Source organism: Stylophora pistillata, chromosome 4, assembly GCF_964205215.1.
Source record: "Stylophora pistillata chromosome 4, jaStyPist1.2, whole genome shotgun sequence".
NCBI lineage: Eukaryota > Metazoa > Cnidaria > Anthozoa > Scleractinia > Pocilloporidae > Stylophora > Stylophora pistillata.
The window spans coordinates 31,744,206-31,765,951 of record NC_142522.1 but is presented as its reverse complement, the minus strand read 5'-3'; the positions used below and the strand labels follow the sequence as shown (position 1 = coordinate 31,765,951).

General features: G+C 38.3%; 3 protein-coding genes across 5 annotated transcripts in view; 2 read left to right on the top strand and 1 right to left on the bottom strand.

Moving 5' to 3' along the window:
• Nucleotides 1-3,268: 3,268 nt before the first annotated feature.
• Nucleotides 3,269-5,813, bottom strand: LOC111338204 (adenylate kinase isoenzyme 5). The gene is made up of 2 exons (XM_022944640.2): nt 5,668-5,813; nt 3,269-3,632 (listed from the first exon to the last, which is right to left on the bottom strand). The coding sequence occupies exons 1-2, from the start codon at nt 5,749-5,751 to the stop codon at nt 3,429-3,431; spliced, it is 288 nt and encodes a 95-aa protein (XP_022800375.1). The 5' UTR covers nt 5,752-5,813; the 3' UTR covers nt 3,269-3,428.
• A 21-nt stretch (nt 5,814-5,834) lies between these two features.
• Nucleotides 5,835-17,336, top strand: LOC111338184 (NADPH-dependent diflavin oxidoreductase 1-like). Its single transcript, XM_088758316.1, has 16 exons — nt 5,835-6,024; nt 6,132-6,209; nt 6,542-6,639; nt 7,074-7,172; nt 7,990-8,091; nt 8,454-8,551; nt 8,639-8,771; nt 9,861-9,982; nt 10,420-10,592; nt 11,592-11,639; nt 12,178-12,285; nt 12,632-12,833; nt 15,013-15,072; nt 15,632-15,750; nt 16,193-16,287; nt 17,080-17,336. The coding sequence occupies exons 1-16, from the start codon at nt 5,869-5,871 to the stop codon at nt 17,222-17,224; spliced, it is 1,836 nt and encodes a 611-aa protein (XP_088614442.1). The 5' UTR covers nt 5,835-5,868; the 3' UTR covers nt 17,225-17,336.
• Nucleotides 17,337-19,641: 2,305 nt separating this feature from the next.
• The window catches only part of LOC111338202 (E3 ubiquitin-protein ligase rnf213-alpha), a 137,145-nt gene continuing 135,040 nt past the window's right edge, over nt 19,642-21,746 (top strand). For 2 of the 3 annotated variants that reach the window (XR_015999609.1, XM_088755832.1), the window contains exon 1: nt 19,642-19,902. Coding sequence is in view for 2 of the 3 variants with exons in the window: in XM_088755832.1 (XP_088611958.1) it covers nt 19,740-19,902 (163 nt within the window). In the remaining variant the exon portion in view is untranslated. The remainder of the gene's footprint in view (nt 19,903-21,746) is intronic. The other variant, XM_088755831.1, reaches the window with a different exon arrangement.

The following is a 21,746-nucleotide window of genomic DNA, read 5'->3' as shown; positions in this document are numbered from 1 at the left end:
TCAGCACACAATGTAAGAGAAATCGATCAGATTGTCTGCGAAATCTTACCGGAATTTATACTGAATATTTTCGCAGGTATCACAAGAGAACGAGTTTAAAAGTTTGCGAGGTTCGTTTTAAAACATAATAGTTGCAGGCATTGATATGTCGCATTAAACGTTAGATGAGATGTAAGCTTAAATATTTTTAGATTTTTTGTACAATTTGTTGTGACTGAAACTTTTCCAAGCCCGTGAAGTTATTTCGTCGCACGGGCCTAGCAGGTATGTCAAGCCACTGGCGCTTACGTAGCTTTCTGTGCGCGCCAAATTCTAATCGTTGCTTTGTAGTAAATTCTTTACAATATGGCCAAACTTGCAGAGAACGTTAAGTACGTGGACGACCTCCAGCAAGCGCTTAAAGAAAGCTTAGCTGTGTTTCCGGTTAGTTAATAAAAATCTGAACAAAAACTAATCATCGAGAACATCGTGGAAAGGAGATATGTTTTCGGACAGTTACCGAAGGGGTTTGAAGAAAGTTAATCTTTCAACTGCTGCGTTGAGTGTTCAAATTCTTGAGCTCGAAAGGCCATGGATCCTCTTCTAGTCCCTTGGTCATTGTCACTTCACCTCTTTTGTCGATAGTTGAAGACCAAGTTAATTACCTTTGATCATTGGGAATCGATGCTGCTTTCATTGGGGAAAACAAAACCAAAGAAAAAGAAATATTGGATGGAAAGGGCGAGCTTGCCTTATTGCAAATGTCAGCTTAGTACAGGGTTATCTACCCACATCTAATAAACAAAAGTTTCCACGTTCAGCTTTTCTTTTTAATTTTTCAAGCGAAGGTTAGATTAGATTTTGGCCGGGCGTGCACAAAAAAATGCGTAAGCGCCAGTTGTTCGACATACCTGCGTGGCCCGTGCGACGAAATAGCTTCACGGGATTGGAAAAGTTTCAGTGACAGCAAATTATACAAAAAAATCTTGAAAGATTTAGGCTTACATCTCATCTAACGTTTAAAGCGACATATCAATGCTTTCAACCATTGTGTTTTATACGAACCTCCCAAACTTTTAAACTTGTTCTCTTGTGATACCTGCGAAAGTATTTAGTATAATTTCCGGTAAGATTTCGCGGACAATCTGATCGATTTCTCTTACATTGTGTGCTGAGACTGAAACTTTTCCCCTCGGGCAAAGCTTCGTCGCACGGCCGAGACAAACATAGCGAGCAACAGGCTTGTTCAATATGTGCATGTTAAAACACACGAAAGGACTCCAAACGACACTTCGCTCTGATTGGGCAGAAAAACACAAAGATTTTCTGGCACCAATCAGATACCAGAACGACTGCGACCGTTTGGAACTAGTCTTGTAGGACAATGTCCCCAGGGGCTCTTCTGCCCTTAACTTGAAATCGACTCACTGCCCCTGGGTCTCCGAGGATGGGCATTTGGTAGCTCTGGCCGCAAGGAAAGAACTCGATGTTTCCGGTGTAAACAGAGAGCGAAAGTAAACTCTCTGTGAGTTTAGGCGTGTGGATTGTCTCGTGTGGTGTTAAAGCTAGACGAATTGGAGTAGTTTGATTCACTGTCTGGAATTTTTGTTTCTTTAATCCTTTAACCTTCCGTGTTTCGCGGGTGGTTCGGATTGGAAGGTGAAAATTGACACGCACTGCCCATAGGACAGGGTTAGTTCACTCTGTTTTCTGAATTTGAAAAGGTCAGGTAAAGACGACCTACGATCACAAAACAATTTATTTTCCCAGTAACATGATGAGAAAAACAACCTCATGGCGATAACATAACGTCCGCCACTTCAAATTACTGAACTACAACTAGATAAAAAAGGGTGATCAGCGGTCACAACCAAAGGTAACATGTAAGCAATACATCGTCACGAAACACGTACGTCCACAGCCAGTTATGGAAAGGATGAAGGCTGATAGTTTCGAAAGAAACTGTTTGGGGCTGCGTCGGTGGGAGTAACAAAATAATTTGGATGTATCAACAAAGTTGAAATGCGTATGATGCACGATACGCATGATGCACGATACGTATCCAATACCGCAGTTCAAATATATGAACTTCATATATTCATTGTATCCAAAGTTGAAATGGTAAATTGGCCACCTTAACGATTACAAAAGCTGACGTTTCGAGGGGTTAGGCCTTCGTCGAAGGGCTAACGCTCGAAACGTCAGCTTTTCTAATCGTTACGGTGGCCAATTTTCCATTTCAACTTTGTTGATATATCCAAATTATATGGCAAGGATGGTCCAACAGGTCAGTTGGCACCCTTACATTTGAATTTTCCCTTCTGTCGCTTTCTTCTTATCCCCCTCCCCCCCCCCCCCCCCATGAGTCTCGTCAAAGCCCACAATGAGTCGTACGACTCGACCTCCCTGGTCAGTCTCATTTTGCCTCTCTGAAGGCGTTTGAGAAAAAAAGCAAAAAGAAACCAAGTTGCCTCAATTAATCTCTTTAATGAAAGCATTAATAAAAAACAATCGCGTTCAATGGAACCATTTTACTAGTATAATTTTTTAGGTATTTACGATATTAGCCATAATAACTGGACACACTCATAAATTTTTGAGAGACGACTCGGAGCAATCACATCGCAAAGGGGAAAAAATGCTCACGTCCACGTCTCATTTTTTCCCCTGCGAACTGTGTAACAGTTTTTGCGGCGGTCAACCTTTCTGATGTTATGCGCCTTTCAGTAACAAAAAGTCGTGATGTAAATTGATCTGATACCACAAGTGTTCCAAATACGTTAAGAACATAACACCGCCTTTTCAGATTTTGGAATAAATATACTCATCCGTGCTAACGCATATTTCCTATTATAAGCGAAGGAGTGTCATCGCTTTAAACAACTGATATCTGATCACGACAAAGAAGCAAGTTAGATGGACTTCGCACTTACGAATTTACTTATCCTTCCCCTTGATTTTCTTAAAGAGGATCACACAGTACATTTTCTACCATTTGAAAGCGTAACAGGTGGTTCCACGATCTAAATCATTACATACTGTTCTTCACAAAGAGGGGATCTCCCTAACCTGCGTGCAGGCTCGCAATGAAGCTGTGTCACGAGCAGCGAAACTGCGAGACAACAGCCCCTCGATTTTACACAGAAATTGAGTTCAGGCGCTCAAAGCTTGACCCCCTCCCCTCCCGCCAACCCTTTCTTAGCTACTACCTCGATTTAAAGTCATTCGCACGTGACGCATATTCTAATTCATATAAAAAACACAAAACGTAAAATACTAAATGATAAGGTTAAGGCTGGTGACTTGCTCAGAGTTTTGGAACACTGGTACATGATCCAAACCTGAAGAAGGCTGTATTTTCAATATAATTGATTTGTCTCTATATTTCTTTCTTAATGTAAAAAGGAAATAAATAAGTAACTTTTAGAGTCTCTTTTGATCTTTCATGTTCAGTCACTAGGTGTCGTTTCAAGTTCTGTATTAAACACCTTATCAAACTGTCCAGTTGTCTGTGAGCTCTTGTTGGTTCTGCTTTGCACCTCAAGAAATGAATTCCATCGAAGGTCTTCGTTTTGCTTGGCAATTTCTAGGCATTCCTGAAGAAACTCTACCGGGTTTTCGGGTCGATTGTGAACAACTGCAGTCAAAAGGCTCTGTATCGAGAAAACATACATAAATATCATTCACTACAGATTCTTGGTTAAAAGATTACCAGCCAGAGGGAACCCCCCCTACCTATGGCTATCATATTTTCTTGGTGTTTCAGCATTATTTGCCGTCCGTATGTGCCCTTTGGTACACAGGTAAAAGATAATTAAGTTAAGGTCGCTCACAAGCCTGGGAACCTAATCTGGGACTTTACTACGGTTTCAGTAACATGCAGCGACTATGAGTATTCCTTTTCCTTCTAAAGGGGATGCTAAGTCGTGGCCGGTTACCCACTGGTATTTGGTCAGGTTTCCCTGATATTCCGATAGTGCTCATAGACCTTCCTGAGAGGAGAGATGCACTCTAAGAATGTAAGGTCTCTCCCAAACACAGAACAATAATCCACCCTTCGAATAGTTTCTCTAGTATTACCGTTAAAAAACCTCATGAGACTTCGCCCCTCGTTTTAAGCGCACTCGATCTAACGACCAGCTACACAGGATATTTCCCCAACCGTGACATCGATATCAATAGGAAGTAAGGGTACATATAAATGTTGTGCAGCGTAGCACTATGGACACAAATGGTGGAACAGAGAATTAACTCTGAAGCTTAAATTAAAGTGCTACGTGAAACCCAGGAAGGGTGGTTATGCAGAGGGATACAACTATTGAATACTTAATGAAGAGAGAGAGGGGAGGAGAAAGTGCTAAATTTTCAGAGAAAAATATCTGAATGTGGCTCAAGTTGGCACTCTCATTGACAAGGAGATGTATGGGGTTCATGATAAATGGAAACAGAGTCCTCTAGATCACTGGATCACTGATCTGTGTTGCATCAACCTCAGCCCCCGGCCAGCCGCAGCTTATCGAAGCTCTTCGGATCATGGAATTAGCAAGATTGGGTCAGTTGCGAGGAGAATCCCTCGAGGACACTAACTTGAAACACAACACCAAAAGGTTTGTTTTCTTTAACGTAATAAGGCCATTTTTATCGGCGAATATTAAATTCCCCTCTTTATCACCGCTCAGCAGTTAAAAATCATTTGAAAACTCAAAATATAGTGGGGTACAAAGCTTTTCACGAGGTTTGAAATGTTTGCCACGGGACTAGGTCTTTGAAAGGAAACATCTGTCAAAAGCCTTGTTGTGATCTGTAAAAGTTTGTCAAGATCAAAATGGCCAAATGTTTCTTCACCTTGCACATAATACGAACCGGATACTTTGTCGAACCACTTCTTCTAGTAAAATGTGGACCTTGTATACATATTTGCCAAAAAAAGTTGATTTAGGCCAGACATAATACATATTGCCCTTAACATTCCGGTAGTCCCCCCTTACAACGGATTGTGAGTAACCTATTGATCAAGAGCAATTCTTGCATAATTACTGAATACGTAACCAAGGACTTCGCGCGTAGTTACTTTAAGTTTATCCGCTGTGTTATTTTATGACTACATCATATCGAAAAGTAATGTCAAAGGAAAGTACATTGCCACTGTATGGGTTATACTTTAAAACTGAAGGGTAAAACTACCAGTCGTAAAAAAATCATGATCTGTTTTGTTGTCATCTTGATTGGTCTACCGGAAACTGTTTGATGACTTTGAAATGTTAAACTACGAAGGCATTGCATAGAATTTTTCCCATTTCATTCTCTGGGATTAAATTCTTTTATGCTTCAGGGAGAAGTTAAAAAGTAGCCGTATTGGAGATGATTTGATCTGAATAATAACGTGTTAGTTCTTGGTTGTCCGATCGCCACAATTTTGCAAGTATGATGTCCGTGTAACTACGAAACTGAATTAGTTAACGTCGCAAGTTATTTTTATTCAGCCAAACATGTTGTGGTAAAAATGTTTTAGAGGTAAACAAAGAATGATTCTTCATGCTTAAAGCGGTAATTGTATGACATCGACTGAAAAAACGCTCCTGTGATTTGAGATGAGGAGCTCATGTTGTCCGATGTCAACTACATTATTTCAGCGAACAATCAACAAATCTCGGCTCTCAAGAAAAGACGGAGGAAGATATATCTCACCTCGAACAATTGGAAAACATTTTTCTTGGCCATGTATACCTTAGCTTCTTCGATATCCTCTGAAAAATCGAGATTGGATGCCATGTCTTCGCTGATCTATCCAAGCGAACGGCGTTACCGAGGTAGGTATGGCGTGACCGTTGCTAGCTCCTAGACCGCAATCGTTTCTGGTCAGAGGTATTTTCAGTGGAATTTTCCATCATGGCGGACGAATCAACTAAGACCGGCGGAAGAAGACTGTCTGTGTTGTATGGCTCTCAAACTGGGACTGCCCAAGAGGTTGCTGAAAGAATCGGTCGAGAAGCCAAAAGGAGATATTTATCAGCGCGTGTTTTGGCTCTAGACGATTACAATGTGGTATGTCTTTCATCAGATGACTGTAGTTTTTGCTTTCTTTAGTGTTAAAATATTTTTCGTTACGTAAGTACATGTTAAGTCTTTTAAATGACTTGTATGTTTTTCAGATGAAGCTGATTGAAGAGGAGCTTGTAATATTTGTATGTGCAACAACAGGTCAAGGAGATGAACCTGATAATATGAAGGTTGTTACTGCTATACCATATCTATATTTTTTGCTACAATTATTAAGTTATTTCTCATTAAACAAAAGTCTTACTCTACTCTTCCTTAATTTTCAGTCCGAAAATGGTAAATAATGAATTGAAAAAGTAGCTCTTAACCCTTCCTCTTTTTAACCTATTAAAGCACAACTTTCACCCTTAGATAAAGTGAGAGAACTTTAAATTTATTCCTCAGACCAATAGAACAGTTATAGTTGATTGACGAGAAAATGAAAAAAAAAAAAAAAACAGAAACATAAAAACTAAAACAAAACATCAATAAAACTTAAAACATGTTGTTTGATCTTTTACAGAAATTCTGGAGATTTATTCTCCGAAGAAACCTCCCAGTTAATTCTCTATCTGGGTTGTCATTTGCTGTTTTAGGGTTAGGTGATTCATCATATCCAAAGTAGGTTCAGAAAGTGATTTGAGACATAGTTGGGAATTAGAGACATAATTAAGGTGGCTGTGAAAAATGTCAACACAATAACTGTTGCGACTATAACTACATTGTTTTAGTTCAATTTGTACGCTTTACATACCTATGATTGATATCATGTGATAATGATGTAATTTGAGACCTCATGGTGTTGTTGTTGTTTTCGGTTTTGGTTTTAGTCGCCATTTTTGTTTAATGTAAAGATTCGTTTGGAGTCTTATACAGTTCTCGCACATCAAAGAATGTTTGGTCAGTGAAGTGATCACTTTAGATGACAATAACCTTGTGAAAACAAGACTATCCAAGTTTTTATTCTTTGTGATGATGATAAATAGTGAATATTATGAATCATAGTTATTTGTAGTTAGTCTTCTCTGATTGAAGTGATATTTAATATATTTCAGATTCAACTTTATTGCCAAGAAGTTGAACAAGAGACTGATCCAGCTGGGTGGTACAGAACTTCAAAAAGTTGGTTTAGCAGATGACCAGCATGATCTTGGGTACGTTCCAGGTTTGGGATTAGTAACTTGTGAAAGTTCCTCTTTGCAGTCAGCCAGTGTCTGTTTGTCTACTTAGGTTAGATCAGTAATACTTCATTGGTGGGCAATATGTAGTGAATCTTGTGTTTTGACAGGCTACCTGAGCAGGCAAAATGGCTCTATCTTGCCTGCTTGACATTGTCTACTTTGATTTGGTGCAGGAAAAGATTGCTCGCAGCAGACTTAGAAATTTCGTTGTTTTTGGACAATGCTGGCAATGGAGTCACAAAAAGTGGTGGAAGACAATCAGAACATTAAGAAAACATAAAGAATTCCTGTGGGTTTATTGTGCTACAAAACCGGTTGGCTTTCTTCCTTGGCTCTTGATTCACAGTAAAGTGAAATTGTGTAGCTAAATGATAAATACTATATTGACAAAGCTTATGTGGCTTAGATGGTTGGATGTAACCTTTGTTCTTTTGTTTTCATTTTTACAGGCCTTGACTTTGTCTTGGTCCATAAAAATGCAAAAGAAAAAGAACTCAGCCAAAATCCAGTCATGTTGAGCTCACGCTTAGTCTTAGTGTTGGGGGTAATACAGCAAGGATATCTTGATTGATTGGAACCTAAAAGCAACCTTTGAAAAAAAGAGACCACCTCTTTCTCCTGCTTGGTGGTCTTACCTTGCCATATATGTCAGTTGTAACTTGCTCAAGGTAGTTTTTCTACTGTAAATGCTATGTTCTGAATAAAAAATTCCATCAGTCAGTGCATCCTATGCGATGAGTGCATTAATGTTAGAAAATTAAAGAGTTTATTTTATTTTATTTTATTTTAGGCCAGATGCAGTTGTTGATCCTTGGTTGAATCAACTCTGGGAAAAAATGCTTAGAATACATCCTCTGCCCCCTGGAAAGGAGATCATCAGTGCTAATGTTAGGTGAGGTGACAATGTATTCCCAGGCTATAATTGGTCTTTATCTTCTCTTTGAGTTCTATCTTCAATTTGATATAAGAGATCATGAATATTAAAAACTGGCAAGCTTTAGATAGGAGTGTTTTTCTTGGAAGATATTTCTTCTGTGGAAAGGACAGCACAAAGAGGCTGAACAAATGGTACTATCTTTTCTTTAATGTTGTTGATCCCATGCCCCATAAGGTAGAAACCTCTTGTTGTCCTTGTAAACATTATGGGTCATACAATAAGATCAAGAAAATTACTGGAAAATGGACAGATAAAGGTAACAAATGAAGATGCATTGAATTTAAGAACATTTATTGATTGATTTGCTTTGTATACAGGCCTCCATCAAGATTCAAGGTGGTCTTTGTTGATAGCAATAATCATGTAATAGAGGACACAGACAAAGCATGTGAAAGCTTGTTGATGGAAAATAAAGGTACAGTAGGCTGAAGTAAGAAAATTACAATTTTGGTCAGTAATTCATTAACTCTTACTAACTTTTCCAGTGTTTGTATCCAATCAGTTACTTCCAATCCCAGTCCATGCAGAAGACATCCTTTCAATGCACGGCTGATATCAAACAATCGTGTGACTGCACCAGATCACTGGCAAGATGTAAGGCTGGTTCAGTTTGATATCAAGGGTTCTGGAATGAGGTACTAACACTGTATATATTCAGTTTATAAAAAAGTTGTGATTTAAAAGGGTTTTGTGTTTTCCTTTGTCTCACCCTTTCACTTCCAAGATCTCAAAAGTGACTCCTTGTATGGTCTTCAAATTATTTCTTATTCATGTAGCAAGTGCTTAGTACTTCTGTGAATTTGGTGTTGAATCAAAGAGTATCCCTCACTCGATACTTTTCTTCATTCTTATTATCTGAGAAATTATTTCTTGATCATTCCTGGCAATGAAAGGGTTAAGGATCATGGTGGTTTATCCAGAAAAATTAAAATTCAAGTCAAACCAAATTGTAGTTTGAAATCACTTTGTCTGAAATTCAATCTAAACTACAGTGTTTTTTGTTGTTCTGTGTTGTAAAAAACACTCAACATGCCATGTTGGAGGCAAATCTTTTGAGCAGTAAAATCACTGCTTATTTAGCAGATAACCAAATAAGGCAAGCTGTTGATAAATCACATATCGTAACAACTACAGCAAAACTAAATTGCTAATGCACTTAGATGCAAGCTCCTGTGGAACATATTTTTTAGACTTAAGATGTGCTAAGGGCAAAGAAAAATGTGAAGGTCTTACAGCACCCTGTTAACCCCTCCCATAAAACTTGCCTTCACTAATGGCTGGTTAATCTTATAGCAACTTTAATTTGTTTTATTATCTATCCAGCAAGTTGACAACTTGGTCTCTTAATGCGAAAGCATGTTTGTTTTTTAGCTGTTTGTGAAACTGCACAGAAATAGTTCTAATTAAGCATGTTTTTGTCTTATTGCATGGGATCAAGGTCATGATATGGTAAATGTTTGTTTTCTTGTGTTAAAAAAATTGTTAGGGGGTCCTAAAGATTATCTGAGATCTTGAGATTTATAGCAATCCATTAGATACCTTCTTAACGTTAATGTTTAAAATGCTAGATGTAGATAATCTTGTTAACTAAAGGTAATAATAAGGTATACTAGATACTTTGTACATTCTTTATTAAATTTCCAATTATTTTAGATTTTAAATTAAGTTATGATGTGAATACTATTATTAATAGTCAAATTGTTTGTGTTGTTATTCTGTTGTAGCCACTCTCCAGGTGATGTCCTTATGGTACAGCCAAGTAATCTACATGATGTTGTACAAGAATTTATCAATCATTTATCACTTCAATGCGACCAAACATTTTACCTTGAACAGAATGATTTAGGTAAAGGGTTTGCAGAACTGATATCTGTAATTTGAAAGATGCAAGCATCTGCTAAGTGATCTGTTATCAGTCACTTTTCACAATGCCCAGTGGATGTTCTTTTTTCTGAATTTAAGTGATGTTAAACAGAGTGGGAGTTACTGGTAACTTCTGTAGAATATGTTGAAAGTATTGGTTCTGAATGTGCAAAGAAAAATCTGAATTTTTTTAGTGGGATTCATTATTCTTGATTTCTCTAAAACTAGTTAGTGGTTGTCTATATAATTTTGTCAGTATCTCTAGGATCAGTTCATATTTCATTTTTATTTCTAAAATCTGTATGATAGTCCCTTCAAATAAAATATATGTTTTAAATAGTGAGCAGATCCGTACAGATAAAACTGCTCGAGCTTTTCTAAACATGATTTAATGCTAAACTTCCTGATTTAACACGATAGATCTACATGTTCCACACCAGCTTCCCCAGCCATGCTCCATTCAGCATCTTGTGGAACATTATTTAGACATCCAAGGTGTTCCAAGAAGATACTTCTTTGAGCTTCTTTCCCATTTCACAAGTTCAGACCTGGAAAAGGAAAAACTTCAAGAGTTTTGCTCTGCAGAGGGTCAGGTACATGCAAAGTTTGCTGTATTTAACTGGTAACAAAAAAGTGTATAGAGATTATTACTCACATCTTAAATACTTTTACAAACATACTTATGAAATAATAATTGAATCATAAAAAGTTGTTTTAACTTTTAATTGAAATCAAAGCGACTGCATCCTCTAGATGTTGAGATATGCAAATATTAATTTAATGCTTCAGTGGTGGTATTTTAAAACTAGAAATCTTTTTATTTTCTTAAACAATGCAGAACAAGGCAAACTGACTGCATTGAGTAACAAAAGCAAAAACCCACTTGAGACACACTTTTCCTTTTTTTGTAAGCCAAAAAACGTGCAAAGGTTTTGCATGTGCATTGGCCATGTACCTCTGAGCTGTACTGTAAGTGGCTTATAATGATTTGTTTCTGGTTTAGTAGTGGCTGAATCTTAGTCAGCACTCTTGTGCAACTGAAGAATTTCCTGTGTGTGGGTTACAACATTAAGGCTTCAAAGTCAGTTGTTGTCATATAAAGTTAGATCTAGAAAGCTGATTGTACAGAAATACTTGCTCAGGGCAGGCCTAGAGGCTTCAGTCATTAAAAAAAAAAATTTATTTGAAGCTTCCCCATAGGGGCTTTTCAGCCACAATGTAGACTACCTAAGTGCTTACAGACCAGTGGGCTATTTACAGAGCACAGCCAAGGAGTTGAACTAGGGGCAACCGAGAACAAATCCATTGAGTGGCAGGGTGGAGGACTTGAACCCGGGACACCAGATGACGAGTCTAGCACCCTAACCACTTGGCCACGCCGCCTCCTGTTTCCATTTAATATGCCCTAGGATGAAAGATTGTCATTCTGAGAAAGGAAGTGTCAGTTGTCATGATATCTTACTGAGAGGTGATTAAGTATAAAATTAAAAAAATGATTAATAATAATAATAACAATAATAATATTAATAATTATTATTATTATCATTATTATTTTATGTGATCCTTTTCTCTCGGATGACTTTTACTTTCAGGAAGAACTTTATTCATATTGCTACAGACAGAAAAGGACAACTTTGGAGGTAATCATGGCTTTGTTGTTACTAGTGTTAAGTATAGTGAATTAATTTTTCAAAATCTTGCAGGAGAGGGGAGGGGAGGGTAGCTCACTGGTACCCTTTTTTCACAGTCAATTTATTTATAGAGGAGATTTTGTTATCATTTTAACAATTGCAACAGAGAAAATTATACCGTAGACATGAGATTTCTCGACCCTGGTAATCCATTGCTCCCGTTTTCTGCTACATGAGGTCACGAAGGATATTCCTACGTCTTTTGAGCGTAAGTAGACTCCAGCAATTTCCCTTACGGTTTACCACACCATTTGCATACCTAAAAACAGGGAGTGGTGTTAATTGAAAAAAAAATATTCTTGACCAAGAACGCAACGCAAAGACCCGGTTAGGTGTCTACCGCTGACCTTTAAATCTTGAAATCCAGTGCGCTAACCTGAATGTTGCTTCGATTCTCTGTTTTTAAGGAACAAGAAATTAACTTTTTGGATTTAATTATAAATAGAGATGGTGTTTGATGAATGGTGTGAAAAATGTCTGTCCATAGGTTCTTCAAGACTTTCCTTCTGCAAGTGCGAACATCCCGTTCGAGTATTTATTTGACCTCATTCCACCAATTCAACCTCGAGCTTTTTCTATTGCTTCTTCTTTGAAGGTAAGACTGCCTGGATCCAGGAAACTGAATGTTATAAATACCTTTTAACAGCCTCTACAAACTCTCCACGCGGAAGCCTTAATATTGACAAAGACATTAGTTACGTGTGCACAAGGGAGAAAGCCGGGACGTCAGATCGGTAGAAGCGAGAGGAGACGCAAACGGAGAGGTTGATGGTCGATTTTAGCCTCTTCCCTTCTGAAAGAACTACTTTTGGAAATATTTTAAGAAATTGCCAACTTTCTATATAAGATACAAACACATTCCTCCTTTTACAGGAAAATTCGCAGTTATTCTGCATTCAGTCGCTTACTTAATGAGAGAACTTTTGATCCCATCTTGACAGGCTCATCCAGATGAAGTTCAATTACTGGTAGCTGTTGTAAACTACAAAACTAAACTTGTCAAACCAAGGCAAGGCCTATGCTCCACATGGCTGGCCTCCCTGGACCCTTTGAACAAAGATTGCTGTGTCCCTGTTTGGGTGAAGAAAGGAACTATATCATTTCCCAAGGCTTTAGATTCCCCTATTGTCATGGTAGGCCCAGGTAAAAAGGAAATCTTACGCTGGTTTTTGAGCATATATACATTGTAACTTGATTGGTGAAACACGTGTGCCTTTATTCTTCTTAGATTCGTATTTAAGCGTGTTTTTTTTTTTCTGAGGTAATAGTCCTGTGTAGAACAAAACTGAGTTTTCTATAGATAAACAATGCATTTACCCGGTTTCAGGGAAAAGATATCCCGCGTAACAAATGTCAAAGCTATTTTTAGAACAGTGCTCTCCATAACTTGCATTTGCTTCTAAATTATGCTCTTCTTTATCCATGTCACTCATGGAAAACCGCGTCTGCTTCCTAAAGAAATGCCTGTTAGACATCAGCAGTGAATGTATCTTCTCGCTGGTTACTTTGATTCGGTTTATGAACAAGTTAAGACATTGATGAATTACACCCTAGACTTTATCATTTAATAAAGGCTGATAGTTTCGAAAGAAACTGTTTGGGGCTGCGTCGGTGGGAGTAACGAAATAATTTGGATATATCAACAAAGTTGAAACGGTAAATTGGCCACCGTAAGGATTACAAAAGCTGACGTTTCGAGCGTTAGCCCTTCGTCGGAGCTCCGACGAAGGGCTAACGCTCGAAACGTCAGCTTTTGTAATCGTTACGGTGGCCAATTTACCATTTCAACTTTGTTGATATATCCATTTTATCATTTTAAGCTTGAAGTTGTGTGTTGGTATTTAAAACTGTATGGTTTAATTGTTGTAGAGCGTTTTCAAGGCTCGATGTTTCGGGCATTTTTTTAACTGGTGTAGCGTCACCTGTATCGATCACGTGCTGTACTAACGACGTTCTACCTAATTCGGCATCAGAAAAAGCGAACACATCACGGTATTTACTAAACAAATCACGAAATTTAATTTTTTCATCAGCTGACAGTATACTATCAGATAAGTCAGGCAACTGAGAATAATCACATTCTTCTGGTTCGTTGTCACTACTAAGAGAACAATGACTTTCGCGTAGTTTTTCGTTTGCGTTCAACTCGAAAGTAGCTATGTTGCGATCTATCTCCTCAAAATTAGCTAGACGAGTCCTTCGGTAAATTTTCACTGGTTTAAAAGAAGGATTAACCAACCTAATAGGGATTGTACCATCCTCTGCAACACTAACAAGCTCGGACGCTCCAAAAATCGAATAACGGTGAGATAAATCAGGCTTTGGGACAATCATGCCATCGATACCATACTTATTTGACGAGTCTTCAAGCTCCCCAGAAATCAATATTTCTGACTGAGGTGGAATCACAAAGCTATGAGAGGCATGGACAGAAGAAATGAAGGCTTCATCAATTAGATCATCGTCGTCATCTACGCGCACACCCTCAAAAGGAAAAGGACTGGGCTCAGAGGGAAAACTAACTAATCCATCCTTAAAATCAACTTTGAAACAAAACCGTTTAAGAAAATCTCTACCCAATATAACATCAAAAGACAGGTCCTCTATCACACATACTTCGAAAGTAAATATACGAGAATCAATAACAAATTCCATCAAAGTCTTTCCTACAGTAGTCAAACGAGAACCATTTACTGTAGTCACACTTTCTGAATCAGGCACACCAAGTTCTGGGTAAGCGTGACATAAGTGTTTCCGCCACACATTAGCGCTTACTGCTGTGACAGCAGCTCCGGAATCTATTAGACATTGAAAATTATGACCCTTTATGCTAACAGGTAGAAGAGCACTTCCAGGCGCAAAAGAAATTGAAATGTCATCAACTTTGTCCTCTACATAATTACTAACGGGCTGTACAAAAGAATTTGCTTCAGTTATTTAAAGTCCTCGAGACGGATAAACTTGTTGACCCCTGTTCACTATTCTCTAAATCGCTGCTAGCCAAAGGCGAGTAGTCACTACATAAAGTTTTGTCGCTATCGGCTACCTCATTTTGCTTAGCGTTGTTCGAAATGACCTCCGAAATAACAATATCGTCACTACTTAACATATCGTCATTAAAAATATCTGCTTGTTCAAAAACTAGGCTGTTTTCTTCGACAACAGCACTTTCAAAACTTGGAGGGTCTTCTTTTGAGACCTTACATAAACACTCAGGAGTTTTATCCTGAACAGACAAAGCAGAAAGATTCGGCGTACTGGCACCTGAAAATAAAGTCGCGTGTCAGTACGCCGAATCTTCTACTCATTCTTTTTCCCACAGGTACTGGTTGTGCACCATTTAGAAGTCTTATCGAAGAAAGAGTGTCACAGTCGGCCGGAGGTAAGCCAAGGTTTGTTTTAGAAGCAAGAGGGGAGATTGTATTAAGGTATCCATTTCCTTAGAACCAACACAAGTGAGCTATTTTAGTAGTGCAACCTTGTTATCTAATCAGTCAATTGAAATCATTGAATGTCTTCTGTAATCGTTTCTTTGAGGGTACGGTTAAAAGAAAAAACAAAACACTGTGTTCGGCTACCGATAAACTGACGTTTCCACGACCTGCCCTGAAGTCATCTTTAGAATAAAATAATATTAAAAAAATCGATGAAGTTTGAAGGTGTGATTCACGACAGCTGATTTGTCAGTTTTGCTAGCTCAAGTAAGTTGGGATAGATCTGTTTTGATCGGCGGTAGAGTCAGGTCATTTTGTGGGGTCAGTCTGTACGCCTCTATTTACTTTGGCGTCACTAAAATCAATGTTGTCACTTCAGAAAGGGTAAATCTCTTGTTTTAATTTAGTTTTTCGGTTTTTTCCCGTTGAATTTCCTTGTAGTTAATTTTTTTTAATGAATCAAGTGACGATCTGTATTAGTTGTATTATTCTGTTGTCTTCTTGAAGGATGTGTGCTGTTTTTCGGCTGTCGGAATTGTAGCAAAGATTTCTTTTTCCGAGATCAATGGCGTGCATTGGTTGAGGATGGCAGTTTAAGGTTGTTTACTGCTTTTTCAAGAGATCAGGTAAGCAAACATGGGTGACTTGTAGCCCCCTTGGTACATAGACTCATTAGCAGTTGATACCTGTCGCAAATCACATATTTCACTCCTTAGACTGTACAACATATTAGATAATTCTAAAGCCTTAAAAAGAAATAACAAGAAATAGTAAAATTTGATGCTAAATAAAGGATCACACTTAACTACTTTCTCTAACAAAAGGGAAAATAAAACGAAATTTTGAAAATTTTGTCCTAATTTTGGTGACAATAGTCTTGTACGATAAAGCAATTATTTTTTCTTCCAGTTAGAAATTGGTTTATTTGGTACTAAGTTTCTATGGTAATTTTACTCTCCAACCGCGATATTCAGTCATCGTTTGTGCCATGTTTACAAGGTAGATCAGTATTATTTTCTATATTTTTATTCGCTCTAATTAATCGTTTTTGATTGTTTCTTTATACAGGAAGAAAAGATCTACGTCCAGCACAGGTTACTGGAAAACAGCTCTCTCATCTGGGATCTTCTGGTCAACAAGCAAGGATGGTTTTACATAGCCGGGTATGAGTTCCCTTTCCCATCAGTAGCAAGCTTTTCTATGTGGTTTTGCGTCCCATTGCAAGTTCGCCTCACAAAAGTTTAAAATTCATTGTTATTTCGTTACCAAAAAAAACACATGTTTGGCTAAAAAGAGTTGAAAAATTAAGGGACGAACTCGGAAATGTGGGAGTGAACCTGGTTTGTTTTATGGGCGGACTTTCAAACTTTCATGGGTGTGATAATTCCAGGTACCCCTCCCACTTTAACCTTGATAATTTTCCGTGGCGATGTGTTATGGGCAAAATGTGACAAGTTTTTTCTCGAAAATACGCATTTCTTAAAACTGAGGTGGTAGTTTTTTATGTTCATTTTTTTTAACCAGGAGACTTGTCAACGCCGAACAGAATTTCTTAGTGTCGGTGACTTGAAGAAAGCACTTGTCGGGGAAAACGAAAATCTTCAGGCGAAGTTCTGCTCGTGGAAGTCTCTACCATTTTGAATTTTTTCTGTTGTAAATTTTAAAGAATAGCGCAAGAAAGGGAAAGGATTATTTGAAAGCAGCTTTTCTTTTCAAGGAGAATTAGGATGGGCAGCTGTACCTTCGGACACTAACATATTCAGAGCTCATTTTGTAATAACATGCGAGGAAGCTGCACTTGATCGAAAGTAAATGGTGCGTTAAAATTATTCTGAAAGGAACTTGCTGAAAGTACAGCCTTAAAAAGAATTTCATCGGTAAAAAAGTTAGTGGTTAGCAATGATAGTAAAATATCTGTGGATTTTGACGTTTTTTTCTCTCCACGTTATGTACAGAAACTCTCAGCGCATGCCCACCGATGTTACCGATGCCCTTCTTGAAATATTCATTAAGGAAGGTAAAATGGACAGACCTAAAGCCGAGGAATTTTTGAAGACATTAGAAAGTACAAGACATTTCCAGAGCGAAACCTGGTCATAATTCAAAGAAGTTTTCGACCTAATCATGAGGACAAATCTCAGTTTATAACTGCTTAGGGAAGATATTTTAATTTTTATGCGAAGGGCAGATTAAAGCAAATTTTAAAACAGAACTTCTGCTCTCCATAAAGAAACGACAATTTTAAATTTAAATTTACAAGACATGTTTCGACATTCTCATCTCATCTTCAGTTGCATATGGGCTTTTAACGGTTGTACCGATTTGAATTTATATCAAGGTACGTTATAAATTACATGTTAGGGCTTACGTTACCCTGGTCCAGTTATGCGCGAGCTATTTTCATTTTCGCGTATTTCATATTCAAATTGTAACGTAAGCCCTGACACGTAATTTATAACGTACCTTAATATGAATTCAAATGTACAACCGTTAAAAGCTCATATGCAACTGAAGATGACATGAGAATGTCGAAACATGTCTTGTAAGTTTAAATTTAAAGTTGTCGTTTCTTTATTGAGAGTTATTGTCACTCTGCTGTCTTTACGTCCGTTTGGTCACAGAACTTCTGCTCTTGTAAACCCTTGGCGGTAAACTAGTCCACTCCCAACATTCCTTACGTGAGCGAATAATTGACACAATATTTATAGCAGGAATGAACTGCCTCCTGGTTAGCTCAATGGATAGAGCGCTGGACTGTTGTGCGGGAGGTCGAGAGCTCGAGCCCCAGCCGCACCGATACTCATGGTCTTAAAATAACTGAGAAGAATATGCTACCTTTCTATGACATCAAGAAATGGTTAGATATTGTAGTCTTCTCGAATAGGGACGAACAACAGGGTTAGGGGTAGGAGACGTTAATTTCCCACGCACGAAATTACTTTGTGATGGATGCCCATCCCCTGGGGTGGGATGGGTAGGATTTATTGGGTGGACTACTAGCATGGTTCGCATATGTTCCGTTCTAGTCTTACTCTACTGCGGTAATCCAGTTAAAATGGTTAGGAAAAAAAAAAAAAAAGATTAATGGGCCACAGTGTAACACCGATCATTTCAAACAGCTATATTTAGAAATTAAAAAAAAAAAAAAAAAACCTCTGAAAGAGACATTCCAATTAAAGGCTTCTTATGGGGGGGGGGGGGGTGACTCCTCAGTTACCACTTTAGGAAATGGTCATTTTGGGGTAAAACACGAGGTGAAGTTAACTAGTGTGAACCAGTGAACTTTGCAGTCCAGTGAATTCTAGTAACTACAGCCATACGTAGATACAGTTAGGGGTAGGGAAAGAGGTTACCTGTCTACACCTGAAAACATGACAGCTCCGCTGAAGTTATTCGAAGATAGTCTCTCGAATAGAAGGCGATCACGTGAAGGCCAATCTAGTGGTAATATCGTTCGGTATAAAAGCAGAATTATAACAGCAATTATGGTTAATTACGATGGTTAATGCCCTCTGGCCACCACTTGAAACATTTGGAAACTATGTAATTGTTATCGTTTTGCGTCGATCATACGTTGAAGTCAACATCCTCTCCCCCGGGCATTCCCCTTTGCTTTTGAACTTTCGAAGATTTGGGCAAAAATTGGGTTCACATGCCCCACCCAATTTCTTCGGGAAGACACGAAACAAGCGACCGTGACTTTCTACAAATGGACCACGCTTTAAAAATGAGACCTAGAGGACCTTTTCTTTTGTGCCATTTGGTCGCGAAAAGAAATATTTACCTTCCTTCAAATTCAAACATTTGTATTCCGCTGGAAAGACTTGACACCTCCGGTTCAAATTCCCCACTCTAGCTAGGCAAAGTTCAAATTTCCCTTTACCTCCTTTCCTCCGGCACGGATGACGGTGAAATACTCGTGGCCGTGGGTTCCTCGGGAGTCAAGGTTAAAGCTTTAAATTGACCAGGGCACGAGTTGAGAATCCTGAATGGCTTGAAGGCTAGGGCTTTCCACTTTCGCAACTCATTGAGTAGACGATTCTCCAATGAGACCTTGTTCGCAAAGCCATGATTAGCAAGAACACGAATTTTGTTTAGTAACTTGGAACTCGGAGCAATTGCAGCACAGGTGTAATTTTTTTCGTCTTATAGGCGAACGGAGATAAGCGTCAGGCAGGCGCGAAGTGCGTGCCATGCGCAAGTGGAGAAGCGCAAAAAAATAACGGCATCATTTTTTCTACGCCCCTATCATTGCACGTGACTCGCGCCTTGCGCCGCCTAGCGCGTTTGCCTCTGTTGAACTGAAGCACACAAAAAAGTACGCCATTTCTGCAGGTTAGTTTGTGTGATTGATTCTCCAATCTCAAAGCTCAGTGAATAACAATCATGCACTCAATTAGGCAATATAATAGTCGTCTATCATAAGACACGAAGGGAAGCCAATCAGATGTCATCTCGCATTCCAGGCATAGTGACTAACCACTTCCCGTGAATCTGCCATTTCAAGCATCATTTTAAATGCGACTGCACGAAATACAACTTTCTCTTCAGTGGCTGCATATCTCTGCGCCATAAGTAGCGTTTAGACAAAGAGATGCAGTCGTGATTTTACGCGATGAATTGCTCAAAATGTAAATACACAAATTTGCAACCTGCTTTCCGATTCTGCCCAGGTTGTGGTCTTTCTCTGGCACTCGATCAAATTAACCCACGGAAGGAGGAAGAGATCGTACCAGCTGTCACGAGCGAGCACCCGCAAGGCGATGGAACAGACACCGGTAAGTAAATCAGGAACAAGTTTAAGGTAAATTTTTCATTTGAAGGTGGTTCTGTGGATGTAAACCCCGCTCAAACATTTACTTAATGCGTGATTTAATTTTGTAGCGCTTCATGACTAGTTATAGGAAATGAATCGGTTAGTAGTGAATTATTGGCTTAATGTCAACATGGAAAGGTCTCAAATTGTCTTTCTGTGTTTAATTATGACTGAAGGTTGGAATCGTTATCATAATGATGGATAATTCTGGGCCCCTCGAAAGTAAAAGTGCTCCAAGAGTAAATATTTCCTCATGTGACGCATGTTAATAAGCCTCTCCCGGAAGCATCCTACCGTAACAAGTTATGCAGTTTTCTTATCCACTGCATTTGTATTTTGACTTCCTTTGCAGATCATATCATATTCAGCTAGTAGTATACTGATTCTTGTGGATTCATTAGTGAAATTTAAGTCAAGGAAACAAGGAATTCGCAAACTCTTAGTTCACTTAATGTCTCAAACTACTTTGTGGTCATGTGATTTTTTCGACTCCGTGTCGTTGACCGATCCAAATTTGTAGTGCTTTCGGAGAAAAAAAATCTGTCACGAGTGGTTGTGAGTTATCTGAACGGTAGATACTGCATTAGCAAATACAAAAAGATTAATTATCTGTTTAGTTGCAACCTTGATTAACATACACTTAACGCCCAGTGACCAGTGAAATGACAGCTGTCAATACTAATTGTTTGTTTGGCACTTTGAATCAAGATCATCACTTAAAATACACACTTTTTTTCTGCCCTCTCCCCATCCTTTTTTCTCCTTTTATGGTGGTTTTTGATTCAATCAGCTTTGACTCAGTTATAGTGTATACAAGTCATTCCATGGAGGTTTCCAATTGAGACACAACTTTGCCTTCTAAGGATATTGGCAGTTGCCCTCAACAACCTGGTTTAATAATAATAATAATAATAATGATAATAATAATAATAATAATAATAATAGGTCTTTATTGTTTTTAAGCAAAAATACATGCTAAAACAAGAAAATTTACATAAAAATAATTACAAGGCTATCAACATTACATAATATAAGACATTACTTTTAGAGCCTATTAAAAAAAACTATTTTTAAAACACTGGGTATTAACCCTAGGGAGTTGACTACTAGGAACTCGGAGGCGCGCTGAGCTTTCTTTCGTTTTAGGGTCAGAAGGGTGCAGAGGGTGACCAGGCATACAGGAGACCTTCTTGAATATTGAGCGATCAACCTCTTCTAATACACTATATATACCAATTTGGTGCGAAATATATTTACGTTTGAAGCAGTGCTGTAGAAAATTCTGGACTGTTGTTAGTTCAGCTATTGAGGAGGCATATATGGATAGACCATACATTAGTTTAGGTAAAACAATTGATCTAAAAACGTAATCTACATCTGGTTTTTGATATCCCTCTTGGCGCAAACTCCTTATCACATAAAGACACTTATTGGCCTCTTGCAGCTTACCCTTAATATACTCATTAAACCAGTGATTACTCTGTAAATTAACCCCTAACACTTTTAAACAAGAAACTTGCGTTATATTGTTCACAGGGTCTATATCATGAGCAACCTTCTTAAGTATTAGTTCATTACATTTTTTGGGATTACATGCCATGGCATTTGTTGGGTCCAACTGAGAAACTGATTGACAACCTCTTGAGAAAGATCTATTTCATTTTTACATACTTTGACTAGTAAGGTAGTGTCGTCAGCATATTTAACTATGCTGGTAAGGTCACTATCACTAATGCCTAAGTCGTTGATAAACAAGTTGAAAATATGAGGCCCACTGACACTACCGGCCTGGGTTGTTCCTTTGTT